Raw genomic sequence first — 13,061 nt, 5'->3', positions numbered from 1 at the left:
AAGGATACCAGGTGTTCACAAGGACTTAATCTAGTGTTGTACCTGAACATCTCCTACCTGAAATTATTCCTTAACTTTACCTGAGAACTTGAGGTATTCAGTCACTTCTTCCCTGTACTCATGCAATTTAAGACCAGCAATCCCCTTAGAAAGGAAAAGAATGGAAGGTTCTAGTTTGATTAGGTGCAATTACAACCTTTCTAGTCTCATTAAAACTCCATAGCTGAACATCAGCCCCTTAGCTGAGCTGGAGAGCTGCTTTCCCCACTACCAACACTTGGTAATTCCCTTCTCCTGAGCCTTTTTCCCTGAGGGCTCCCTAGTTTCTGCTATGCTGCAATTAAATATGACTAGTCTTTGCCTCACACTGTAGCTCTAACAGACCATCTTCAAGATAACTTATAAACTCATTATATCCTACAACTAGAAAAAGTCTAGGTCTAAACCAGAACTTAGGCTAGGGAAAAAAGTGCTAAAGCTTTTAAATATCTGAATAGGGGCAGTACCTGGGTGGCTCAGTCAGTTAGAAATCGGGCTCTTCATTTCAGCTCAGGTCATGATGTCAGAGTGGTGGGATTGAGCCTTGAATTGGGCCATGCATTGGACATCTAGCCTGCTTAAGATTCTCTCTCTCCCCCTCTCCCTCTGGTCAGCCCCTGCTTGCATACTCTCTCGCAAATAAAAAAAAATTTAAATATCTGTACATAGTAGGGAGGGCATAACTGTTTTGTGGACTTTGTCAACTCTCAATTGGGAACTGTCATATCTAGTTTTTTAAAAGCCTTCTTGAGGAAAGAATAGTATGTACACTGTAGGTCTTTATTATTGGATTTTTCCTTCCAATATACATATCCATTCATTAGATTTATATGGTAGAACTCAGCCCTGATGTGGGAAAGGAAACCCCACACCATCATGTGAAACATCTGGTCGGTCTAGAGTAGTACAGGTCAAAAATTCAAGTTACCTTATCAGAGTCATTCTTTAGATACTGCTTAATAAGAGAAGATGGCATTAATCTGCTAATGACCAATAATGTTGTATGTTACAGTGTTATAGATTAGAACTAGAAACCCTGCATATGCTGTACTTTTTAAAATGGCATTTAAGAATTGGCCACTTAAGTGGCTTCCTGATCTGCGGTAGGCTGAATAATAACCACCCCGAAGTCTATATGGATTTTGCAGATGTAAGGGTCCTAACATGGGGATATTATCCAATAGGGACCCTATAAAAAGGACAGACAGATCAGAGTCAGATGATGTCCCAAAGGGAGAAGTCAGAATGATGTGGGCTACAAGCCATGGAATGAAGGCAGCCTGTATTAGCTGGGGCTGGCAAGGAAATGGATTCTCCCCTAAAGCCTCAAGAAAGAACACAGCCATGCTGCCCCATTTTGGACTTCAGAATTCAAGGTGTAAAATAACCTGTGTTTTTAAACCATTCAGTTTGTATTAATTTCTTACCACAGCAATAAGAAACAAATATAACCTCTCATGAATCCCTACAGCCAACACTTTGCTAGAAATGCATACATTTTACAGAAAAGTAACTTGGGCCCTAGTGTAGCTTGCCCAAGATATCACTGTACCTTGATCATGGAGCTGGAGCATCTCATTCCCAGATTGCTCTGTTTGTGAAGAGTCACAATCAAGGTGACCTAGGCTGCAGGGTGCCCTCACAGACTTGGTTCTGATGTTTGCACAAATGCTAGGGCAGAACTCAGAAAAGCTAAGTGGCTGTGGAGCAGCTGCTGGGATGAACACTTGTTGCCATGGTAGCTGGGAACAACTACAATGAGTGATTGACTAAAGTCATGTTCTCAACTTCTGATGGTATGTGGGGGAGGCAGCTCAAATTCTAAGGCTACTCCTTCACTCAAACTGGTGTCTGCAATCTACCTTATCCGGTAAGGATGAGCTGGAATTGTGACACAGGTGTCAGGACGTAGATGAGGGGCATGTGGGATTCTAACACTCTGCCCAACAGTTCAATTGGTGGAGGTTACAGGGACTGATAACTGATAATCCATGTGCCTTGGGAAGTCCCCTCCCACATTGTACTTTTCTTCCTTGCCATTCTGCTGACTCAGGTGGTTTTATGAAATTTGTAGGGTTCCAGAATAAGAGCTGGGTTTGTGTTCTAGATCTTTGTTTCTCTTGCTGTGTGACCTTGAGCATATGGAACACAATCTCTGAGTCTACTTCCACTTCTGTAAAATGGGAGCACTCAGCTGGCTCAGTCAGGGGAGCATGTGACTCTTGATCTCAGGGTTGTAGGTCCCAGCACCACACTGGGCATAGAGATTACTTAAAATCTTAAAAAAACACAAAACCTACTTTGAAAGCAAGTAAAGGTTCAATAAGATAGTCAATCATCAAGGTCTTGGTGTAATTGCTGCCCAGTCAGCATTGGAGCCATCTAAATAAAACTTTGTAGATAAAATTATGAACAACTAAAGCCTGGGTAAAACTATGTACTAGATAACAGGTACTTAATCAGGCACATATTTTGAATAAACATGTTCTGACCCCACCTACTAAACTAGAATCTTTAAGGAGGGGGATGAAAGCATATTTAGGCTCTGTGGAAGGCCAACAAACAGCCCCCAAATATCCATGTCCTAATTTCAGAAACTTGTGAATATTACCTTCCCTGGGAAAAGGGACTTTGAGTACATGATTAATTTAGGTGTTCTGGATAGGGAAATTATCTAGATTATCCACGTGGGCCCTAACTTCAATAACAAGGATCCCTGTGAGAGATAGACAGGGTGAGATCTGACCAGAGAGGGCAAGGCAACATGACAATGGCAGCAAAGACTGGAATGATGCATGGTGAGCACAAGGGAGGAGCTACCAGCCAAGGAAAACAAGTGGCCACCATAAGCTAAAGGAGTCCAAGAAAAGGAATCTCCCCTAGAGCCTCCAGAAGGAAAGAGCCTCACTGGCATCTTGACTTGTGCCTAGTGAAACTGATTTCCAACTCCTGACCTCCAAAATAAATTGGTTATTTTTAAGCCACCGAGCTTGTGGTGCTTTGTTACAGCAGCAAGAGGAAATAAAGCAAGCTCCTCCCGTGAATTTGACATACACCCCTGGGTAAGAATCACTGTTAGACAAAGTGATTGGTGGCAAACTTCGTCACAGACAACATATTACAAACACACATTGTTGGTCCTACATAAAGTCCAAGAATGTGGGAGCAGTTTATCATCTCAAGGACTTGGCAAATTCAAGTTGCAGCCAGCTTCATTTCTAAACCATAGTATCTCCTGGTGGAATAGAAGAATTGCTGAGAACAGCAGTCCATGGGAATTTAAGTTGTAACCCACTGCGGTACCATAATGCGAATTTCCTTTTATGGTGGTCACTATTGCTCCAATAAGCAGAGAATCCATAGAGTTACATTGCTTCTGGCTTGAAGGTGGTGGTGCCTGGAGAGGCAAGCCACTTCACTGCAGGCAGGACAGGGGGCTCAGCAGAAGGTAGAACATGCAATGTCTGGCATGTCCGTGGGCTTGGTCATAGCAGCTTCCACCTGATAAGTCAATGGACTTCAGTGTGCACAGGATGGGCTATTGGGGTAGCAAGAGTAAAAACTTCTCTTAAGAGTAGATTTCCCTGCCAGAGGTTAGCATGCTGGCTAACCTCTTCTTGGCCTTAGCCTTTGATCACAGGGCACCTGAAGAACTTTGCTTTGTGAATAAACACAACTAAAACTGTCATGAGTGCACTGGTACAGATAGTATAGTGCTGCCTGCTTAATCAGAAAGGGTTTTCTTCCCACTTTCTTTTCTTGTGATATTATGATTTATAATAAATACATACTTGGTCTTTGTTCAGGTCTAGGACAGAGCTCCGGAAACCCTTGGAATCTCCTAAGAGGGCAATCAAGGAGTCTTTTGTAATGTTAATAGATGACTTAAGGAAAGCCCCTAGGTAACCCGGGGATGAGAGCTTGTTGCCAGGGAAACCAACCTCAACTAGAGTTAGAGACTTTCAGTCCCACCCCTCTTGATTTCCAGATGGGAAGAGGGAACCGAGGTTGAATCAGTCCCCAGCGGTCAGGGACTTAACCAATCATGACTATATAAGGAAGCTTCCATTAAAATCCAAATAGGTGGGGATTTGAGGAGAGTGGTGCTTTTGGAGAGGATATGGAAGTCCTCATCCTTTCTCCATGCCTCTGTATCTCTTCATCTGGCTATGCCTGAATTACATCCTTTAATAATAAACTAGTAATCCAGTAAGTACACTGTTTCTCTGAGTTCTGTGGGACACTCGGGCAAATTCATTAAACCCAAGGAGGGTTTCATTAGAACCTCCCATCTATAGCCAGTCCATTAGGAGCACAGGTGACAACCTGGACTTGTGACTGGCACCTGAAGCAGGGTGGGCTGGAATGGAATCAGTCTTGTAGGACCAAAACCTTAACCTGTGGGATCTGATGCCACAGTGACATCGTATAGTGACAGAATTGATTTAAATTGTAGGAAACCCAGATGGCATCAGAGAATTGCTTGGTGGTATGGGAAAGCCCCCACCCCCCACCCCGCCCCCACTATACACATTGGAATTGGGTCCCAGAATCCTTTTTCTTTACTCCCCACCCCCTTCTTCCCTAATAAGAGAACTCTGACCCTGTTCTGGAATGGGGTACTATATCCCCAGGGGATATACCTGATTGGGCTAAATAATGAAGATAAAGTCTCATTTCCCTTGCAGATCAGCTACTGCGAGACATGTAATTCTGTTCAACCAGATTTATTGAGGGATATTGGAAGGGGGCTTCTGTCTTTAAAAAAAAAAAAAAAAGGTATGTAAGGCTAGTCCCTTTTTTTCCTGCCTGTGGATTGGTCCTGTGACACTGTGATTTCTTAAGCTGTGGCAGCCATCTTGTGACCATGAGGAATTAAGCCTAATGATGCTATCTGAGAATGATAGAGTAAAAACAGAAAACCTAGATTCTTGACTACTTCATTGTGTTTCCTGAATCAACCTTGAAATCACTTGGATCTTGTATTCTTGATTACTTCATTGTGTTTTCTAAATCAACCCTGGAATCACTTGCATCTTTTTAAAAAAGAAAACCACAGGCCCCCAAATGGAATAACTTATGGTAGGCCAAGTTACCAAAACAGAGCTTAATACCTAATCTAATTGCAGTTTCAACCTCCCCCAGAAATGTAGTCCTAACTGATAAATCAGGAATTTTCTAATCAGCACCAATGAGGTAATCTGTCACCTGGGGCCTCTCCATTCCTCAACGGAAGATAAGGTCATCTTTATCCATGTAAGACCTCCTGCCTGTCTTCTAAGGGAGAGTGACCTTGTCTAAAACAATTTTTTTCTTTTGCCAATAACTTCTTTGTCCTACCCTCTTTCCTATAAAAACCTTTCATTTTGTACAACTCCTCAGAGCTCCCCTCTACTTGCTAGATGAAATTCATGAATTGATTCATAAAACCAACCAATGTGCGAAGTGAGATGATTAATTTTCAAACATACCAAATAAAAGCTGTGCTGTCTAGTTAACAATAGGGTTACAATCTATTGGAAATATGTAGACCACCCCCACCCTTCCCCCTGCAACAGTAGAGTCCCAAAACCTTAGGCACTTCACTTCCTGGTTCTTCTTCCTTTCTCATTTCCCTGGGCTTATTTTTTGTGGGCTTTGCAATGAGCACGCGCTAAAGAAATGACGTCTCAAGGAGAGTGCATTTGTTCCAATCAGATTACACGGGCATAGGTGACTTCCAGGTAAGGCTGTAACCTCTGTAGTGCTCAGCCAATGAGGAACCAGGGGAGGAACTTGCACTCTAGAAGACAAATTGCCTGCTATAACCGCCCTCCCACAACCTCGAGTGTGCCTGTCATCAGATACCTGCTCTTGCAAGAACTATGATTAAAGCCTTGCTTCACTGTGCTCCAAGTCTCCCCTTTCCTCCTTTGACTGGGTCAGTGGGTTTATTTCCCACAACCAATTAGATCTTCAAATTTACCAGCTGATATTTTAACAATCTTTGATGTTGAATGACATTCTAAGGATTCCTATTTTTAAAGGGAGGCAGTTTGTTTCTTGTAGGTAAAAAGCATTCAAAAATGATTCAGGATTAAAGAATCTTTTTAGGAGAACGACTATGGCTATAATTTGCCTCTGTAAGACCACATCAAGTTATATGTAAGCTTTCCTTTGGATTAATAGCCAATAGTTTTTGCTCCCACAAGGCCCAAGAGGACCAGAGTCTCGTTCTGTTCATCTTCGAATTCCCATTGGTACTCACGTCAGGGAGTGGTTGACCAAAAATATAGTACAAAGAGGTTTAATTCTGTGAAAATTAGTAACAGGAAACATCATTAACATGGAGTCAGGAAGTTTTGGCATGGGGTTCCCATGCACTACCACTCCAAATCAATTGCAGACACAACAGAAGAGATGGACTTGACTGTGAATATGGATACCACTCTACTCTTCCAATTGGAAGAAGAGATCCTTTCCTCACTTTCTGCCTCCCCGCAACCAGGCAACAGCTCAGCCAATGAGAAGCTACTACACATCAAACTCCCAGTTTCCTCCAGTGGACTTTTAGTTCATGACAGCCTTTCCAACTTACTCCTTCTCTCCTTAAAAAAAAAAGCATGCCTCAGGGCACCTGTGTGGCTCAGTTCACTGAGCTGTCCCACTCCCAATTTTGACACAGGTCATGATCTCATGGTTGTGGGATCAACCCCGCTCTGCACTAGGCATGGAGCCTGCCTGTGATTCTCTCTCCCTCTACTCCTCCCCTCCTGGCACGCCTCTCCCTTGTTACCCAGACTTGCCTACAGCATTGCTGCAGCTTATTTGTCCCTGATTTCGATTCTCTTTTATTCACAAATAAGCCCATCTTTTGCTGGTAAAATAACTGATATCTATGAGGTCACCAATTCAAAGCAGACAGTATGGTCTCTTCTCTTACATTCTTAGGAATGGTTTCTCCTCCCTTAATTCTGTTAGGGTCACAGGGGCAGGGAAGATGCTATGAAGAAAGCATTGATGCAGGAAACATGGGTCCTAGCCCTTGTACTGCAGACTTACAGGGTCTGGCCTCAGGTGCACATCTTCTGAAGAAGAGAATTGAAGAGGCAATATATTACCTTATTACTCAAGGTGTGGTCAGTGCAAGGCTTCACGTGGGAGCTGGTAAGCAATGCAGAAACTCAGGTCCTGCTCCAGACCTATGGACTCAGAATCTGTCTTTCAGCAGGACTCCTTTAGCAGGACTTATAAATGCACTTAACAATGATGCAAGTTAACGTTTGATGTGTGAATCAAAAGCTTCTTTCAGTTCTCAGCGTTGCTCCCTGCTGAGCCAGCTTCATATTGCCTGGATATGAGCTCCCTCTTCTGGCTCAGAAATTAAGCACTTTCTTTAGGAAACACTTCTGATCCAATTCTGTCTGCTGGGTGGTTTTTTTTTTTTTTTTTTTTTTTAAGGGTTTCAAATTGGGCTTGAAGCTCCAGAACCTAAACAGAGGCATAAGAGCTCCTATAGCATGTGTATGGGACCTTGAGTCTCCTCCCAAGTTTTAAAGTTGAACAACACCTACTGCCCAGAGCAAGGGGGCCCAAACCTTCTCCAACCTAGATGTCTCTCTGATTCCTCCCTGCCAAAGAGTCCACTTTCCCCATGGCTCAGCCTTGTCATTTCTGCTTTTTTAAATTTTAATTTGTTCGAGAGAGAGAGAGAGAGAGAGAGAGAGAGAGAGAGAGACAAACAGAGCGTGAGTGCAGTAGGGACAGACAGAGAGGAGACCCAGAATCCAAAGCAGGCTCCAGCCTCCTAGCTGTCAGCATAGAACTTGATGCAGGGCTTGAACCCATGAACTGTGAAATCATGACCTGTGCTGAAGTCGGAGCTTAATCGACTGAGCCACCCAGGTGGCCCATGCCATTTCTGCTTTAAGAACAAAGCAGGGAGAGAGGAACAAACAGTGCCTGAGCTGGCAGGCTGATGATGGGGTAGTCACCAGCCAGCTCTGAGACCTTTGGCAAATGATTTACCTGTTGGCCCAGTTTCCTCTTCTGCCAGCTAATAATTATGGCATGAAGATGGAACAGAGTGACCTTGCAAAACTGTTGTGAATTATCAAAAATAGTAATGGATATGAAAGGTCTTTGAAAACCTGGAGTATTTCACAAACATGAAGTTGTTTTCCTAATGCCCTTAATGTAACTGGCTGTCTAGCACAGACCTGGCCAATTCCAGCCTCATCCCAGATGAGCTGTGCTGTTGCTTGGCCTAATGCTCTTAATTCTCATTATTTGACTACATCAAGATTTCTCAACCTTGGCACCAACATTTGGTCCCAGATAATCTTTTTGTAAAAAGATGTCATGTGCACTGCAGGATGGTTAGCAGCATCCCTAGTCTCAACCCACCAGATGTCAGCATCACTCCCTCTTCCAAACACACACACACACACACGGTCATGACAATCAAAAATGCCTCCAGATGGGGGCACCTGGGTGGCTCAGTCGGTTGGGCATCCAACCGGCTCAGGTCATGATCTCACAGTCCATGGGTTCGAGTCCCATGTTGGGCTCTGTGCTGACAGCTCAGGGTCTGGAGCCTGCTTCGGATTCTGTGTCTCCCTCTCTCTCTCTCTGCCCCTCCCTCACTCTCTGTCTCTCTCTTTCTCAAAATAAAATAAAGACATAAAAAAATTTTTTAAATGCCTCCAGATGCTGCCAAATGTCCCCAGGAACAGGCTCTAGATTCAGACTTCTTGGTCTATCTAGTCAAAGGAAAATGTTGTTCAGGGGCTTCTATGTATAAGGTTCTAGGCTACCCAAAGTGAACAGTCAGACATCGTTTCCATCCCCAGAGTACTGGTGGAGAGGGAGCAGGTAACCAGGGTGGGAGGCATGACAAATAGCAGCTAACAAGAGAGGATTAGTTGAGCAAGGGTATAACTGTTCCACTGTGTTGTAGCACTTTTATAATCTAGAGATCATTTGCCTCAGTCTCCCAAAGACTCTGGTTGGGCGGCATTCTCAGTACAGACTGAGGAAGTCGACACACAGAGAGGTTGTCACTTGCTCGCCATGGTCCACAAGGGCCATATGTATAAAGACAGTGCAAGACATGACTTCAATTTGAGCTGGACTGTGGAAGGTGGAAACGTTTTGAAATGGGAAGTTTGGAAAGGGGATGCCTAGCATCATTGATTTTCAACTTTTCTGCCACACACATGATGGATAATATCCACTCCTAACAACATACCAAAGAGACACGCCAGATTTGTATGTAATCCCTACCCCCTTACCCCACCCTCTTCCCTCAGGGAGGCAAAAAAAGCACTTTAATAAGTCATAATTGTCACAGCTTTTACCAGTCACTCAGGGTGTGCATGTGTTCACTCATACACACACGCACACACAAACACACTTGCTTACTTAATCACTCAGGATATTTGTGTGCATGAACGTACATGGGTTCTGGGGGTGCTGTGGCATAGGTAAGGTTACTCTCAAATTCTAACCCCTCTCTCTAGCTTCACCTTTTCTCTTCTGCTCAAGGAAGCACAGCAGAACCTCATGAAAGTACCGTTAGTCATCCTCACTTCTTGGGACAACTCACACCTGATCTTCCTTTGCCAGAATGTACAACTTCTGGGCTGAATCTCCCCTTTTTCTTTCTTTTCCAATGTTTATTTACATTCTAGTTCGTTAACATACGGTGCAATATTGGTTGCAGGAGTAGAATTCAGGGATTCATCACCTACCTCAAAGGCCCAGTTCTACGTGGAGCAGATAGCAGAAGCCACGCATAACTGGTAGTTGAAATGGTTACTTCTATGCAGACAATTTTAGGAGAAGCCAATCTCTCTCATTCCATTTTATGAAGCTGGCGATCTCTGGCGTTCAGTGACATGGCAACATGGGTACTATCACAGACAGCATCTATTAGGGCGTGGGCCCAAATCTCAGAAGGCCTCAAAGGCAGGTGGAGGAGTGGACAGTGAACATCACACTGATTACACAGGTGGGTTTTGCACTCAAGCAGACTGGGCTTGAATCTCACTTGTTTCTGTGTGCTCTTAAAACAGCTTCACCACTCAGTCTTTTGCCTTCTTCATCTCTAAAATGGCTGGTAGTGAGGATGGACTGAAAATGTGTATTGATTTGTAGAGGGTTCAAGATAGCACCCATATGTGGCAAAAACAAACATAGAGACATACCGATAAATTAACATTCTGGCTATAAAGTCACAGCTTTCATGCTCTGAGGATTAATTACCTTTCCAAATGAGCCACACATTGAACTATATCTAAAAAGCAGACACCTTTTGAATAATCAGCGAGTCCTAACATTCCTCCAAGCTTGGCTAACAATAGGCCTCTTACACGTTCCTGTTGCACTGTTTTAAATGATGGTCCATAGTGCATTTTGACAACTGTGCTTTATGGGCCTGTTCTTTGGCAGGCACTCCACTGGGTTCTGTACATTATTTTACTTTGTTTGATCGGCAAAGGCCCTGGGGTCCAGGCAATATGATGGAGAGCGTGAACTGCAAAGCTATGATTTAGATGCCAAGTTTCTTGGCAGAATTAGTGAGTCAGTTCTGCTCTAAACCTTAGTTTCATTTCTAAACTCAAGAGGCTGATGGGTACAAAAAGTGAGAAGCCAGCAGGGGCGGATTGTGATGGATCTCACCCAAGTGCAGTGGGAAAGCACCTCGTACTTGCAGAGTTTGAAGCAAGGATGTTGATATAACCAGAAATGTGTTTTAAAATGATCTCTTGGCTACTCCTAGGAGACCATTTCATAATATGTGTAAAGCTCTCAGCACTGAAAATACTCCCAAACCTTATATCCTTAGTCCAGACCTATACTCTAAGCCAACAGTCTACTTGATACATCCTATTGGTGTTAAAAAGGTATACCTGAGTTAATATGAGCAAAGCAGATTTTGAATATTCATCCACCCCCCACCTCAGAAAAATAGTGTCTCTATTTGGCTCAAGTTAAAAAATTTAGGTGCCATCCCTATGTTCCCCTTTCCTTCATCACCTACATGCAACCCACCACCAGATGCCGCCAGAGCTCCGAGTGAGGGAGATCTCCGTTACCTACCATCCTCTGCTCTGGGCCGCTGCAGACCTAACTGGCTTTCAGCTCCCAATCCTTTGGCTATAGACTGATCTTTTAACATCTGAGTCTGTTTCTCTAAACTTCCTGGTCCTCCCTTTGCTGGTTGGTGTAAATTTCTTACTCTGTGGGCTCCTGCATGATGGGCTCCTGTCTCTTTCATCTACCCTTTGCTCACCAGGCCCAGCCACACGGACATTTCTTTCCCAGTCTCTGGGGCTTTGTGTCCCTGTGCCCTCTTCTGGGAACACCCACCCCCAGCTCATGGCATGGCCGTAACTTCTCATTCTTTGGTTCAAAGAAATCTCTGCTTGCTGTGCATAAAGTGGCCTCCCACAATTATTTATCAGCCTTTACTTTCTCTGACAGCTTGTCACAATCTAATTCTTTGTCTACTTGCTGCAGAAGATAGACCCCAATCTGGAGTCCATGATCCCAACTTCTGGTACACATGCCTTTGTGTGATCTCATCCTCTCAAGTAGGAGATTGCAACCGTGGGTTAGAAGCAACCCTTGATTGCTTCTAACCCACAAAATATGGTGCAAAGGATTATGCTACATAAGAATGTAATGTCTGCCTCGTTAAGAGAATCTCTCTCCGGGTGGCTTTGAAGAAGCAAGCTGCCAGGTATGAGGTTCCATACAGCCTGCAGGGAACTGGATACTGCCAGTGACCATGTGGTCTTGGATGTGGATCCTTCCCCAAGTGACCCTCAAATGAGAACTCAGCTCTGACAACACTGTGCTTGTCTTGCAAAGGACCCAGCTGAACCAGGACTCCTAAGACACTGAAAATGTGAGATAACATGTTCTTTTAAGTGTATAGTTTGTGGTAAACTGTTACACAGCAACAGTTAATATACTTGTAAATGACTCCGGTGTTAGAAAGTGAACTTCAGGACCAGGGGCTTTTTCATTTTTCATTACTGACGCCTCAGAACCCAGCTGGGTAGATAGCATAGACAGTTAATAGCAGACACTTGCATGAAGAAAAGAAACATTTAATAAACACCAACTATTAATATTGACAAGAATGGGGAGCTGTTGTTCTTGAGTAGAGGTAAAACCACCTTTAGGGATAGGCATGGTGGTCATGGGATTCAAAAGTTTCCAGGTTAAGGCCTTTATGCTCTATCATAAGTAGCAGGTTTATTATTTCATTTTGTCTGCCCAGAAAATATTCCCTCTCCTCCTCAAATTCCTTTGGGAGTATGCACCCCACCCTACGTGAAACTAGTGGACCTGACTTAAACCATCCCTGGTTCGCATCAACTTATGTCTCAGCCCTGCCCTATCAGCATAGTCTACCCTCCTGGCCACTGTGATTGGCTCAGGTTTGCTCACATGACCCAAGTCTGTCCAAGCAGAGTCAAGCCCAGAACATCTGCTTGTACTGTTGGAAAAGAGCAGCATCCTTGCCAGTGCAGAGTGGTGACTGTAAGGTTGAGGTAAAGTCAGAGCTGCTGGGACCTTCACATAAGGAGGGCCTGACTGGAAAAGGAGCTCACATGGAGGAAAGTAGTGCTGAGGGATGAAAAGAGAGAGATGCCTCAAGGTGCCACTTGACCCCATGGATCCAGCAGTGCCTGAAAATCCAGCCTGTGGCTTTTTAGTTGAGTGAAATGAACTCCCCCTTCTGCCCCCCCCCCCACTTTTTAAAGCCACTTTGGGTGGAGTATCTATCACAAACCCTATTATCTGGGATTTGCCGTGAAAATCAACAGAAAAATAAGCAGGTCTGATATCTAGGTGAAGAGTTAAGAAGCTCTTCTAAATAAATATTTAATAAAATGCCACAGACCACTGAAGTAGAAATCCCATGGGATTTTAAAAGCTGGTGTAATCCTTTAGCATTTCCATAGGATGTTTTGCAGATGTGGCTTAACAAAACAAGTTCTTTAGAACAATACAAAAGTGTCAAGTGC

At 43.8% G+C, this 13,061-nt stretch overlaps 1 protein-coding gene across 2 annotated transcripts in view; it reads right to left on the bottom strand.

Moving 5' to 3' along the window:
* The window catches only part of TMEM159 (transmembrane protein 159), a 31,460-nt gene that overhangs the window by 634 nt on the left and 17,765 nt on the right, over window positions 1-13,061 (bottom strand). The window contains exon 5 of one of the 2 annotated variants that reach the window (XM_029947967.1): window positions 81-144. The exons of the other annotated variant lie outside the window; for it this stretch is intronic. Coding sequence (XP_029803827.1) covers window positions 102-144 — 43 coding nt within the window. The 3' untranslated portion in view covers window positions 81-101. The remainder of the gene's footprint in view (window positions 1-80; window positions 145-13,061) is intronic. 2 annotated transcript variants of the gene reach the window in all.

Source organism: Suricata suricatta, chromosome 8 (assembly GCF_006229205.1).
Source record: "Suricata suricatta isolate VVHF042 chromosome 8, meerkat_22Aug2017_6uvM2_HiC, whole genome shotgun sequence".
Taxonomy (NCBI): Eukaryota; Metazoa; Chordata; class Mammalia; order Carnivora; family Herpestidae; genus Suricata; species Suricata suricatta.
Note: the sequence above shows the minus strand (reverse complement) of the source record. Positions and strands in the feature narration are given on the sequence as shown.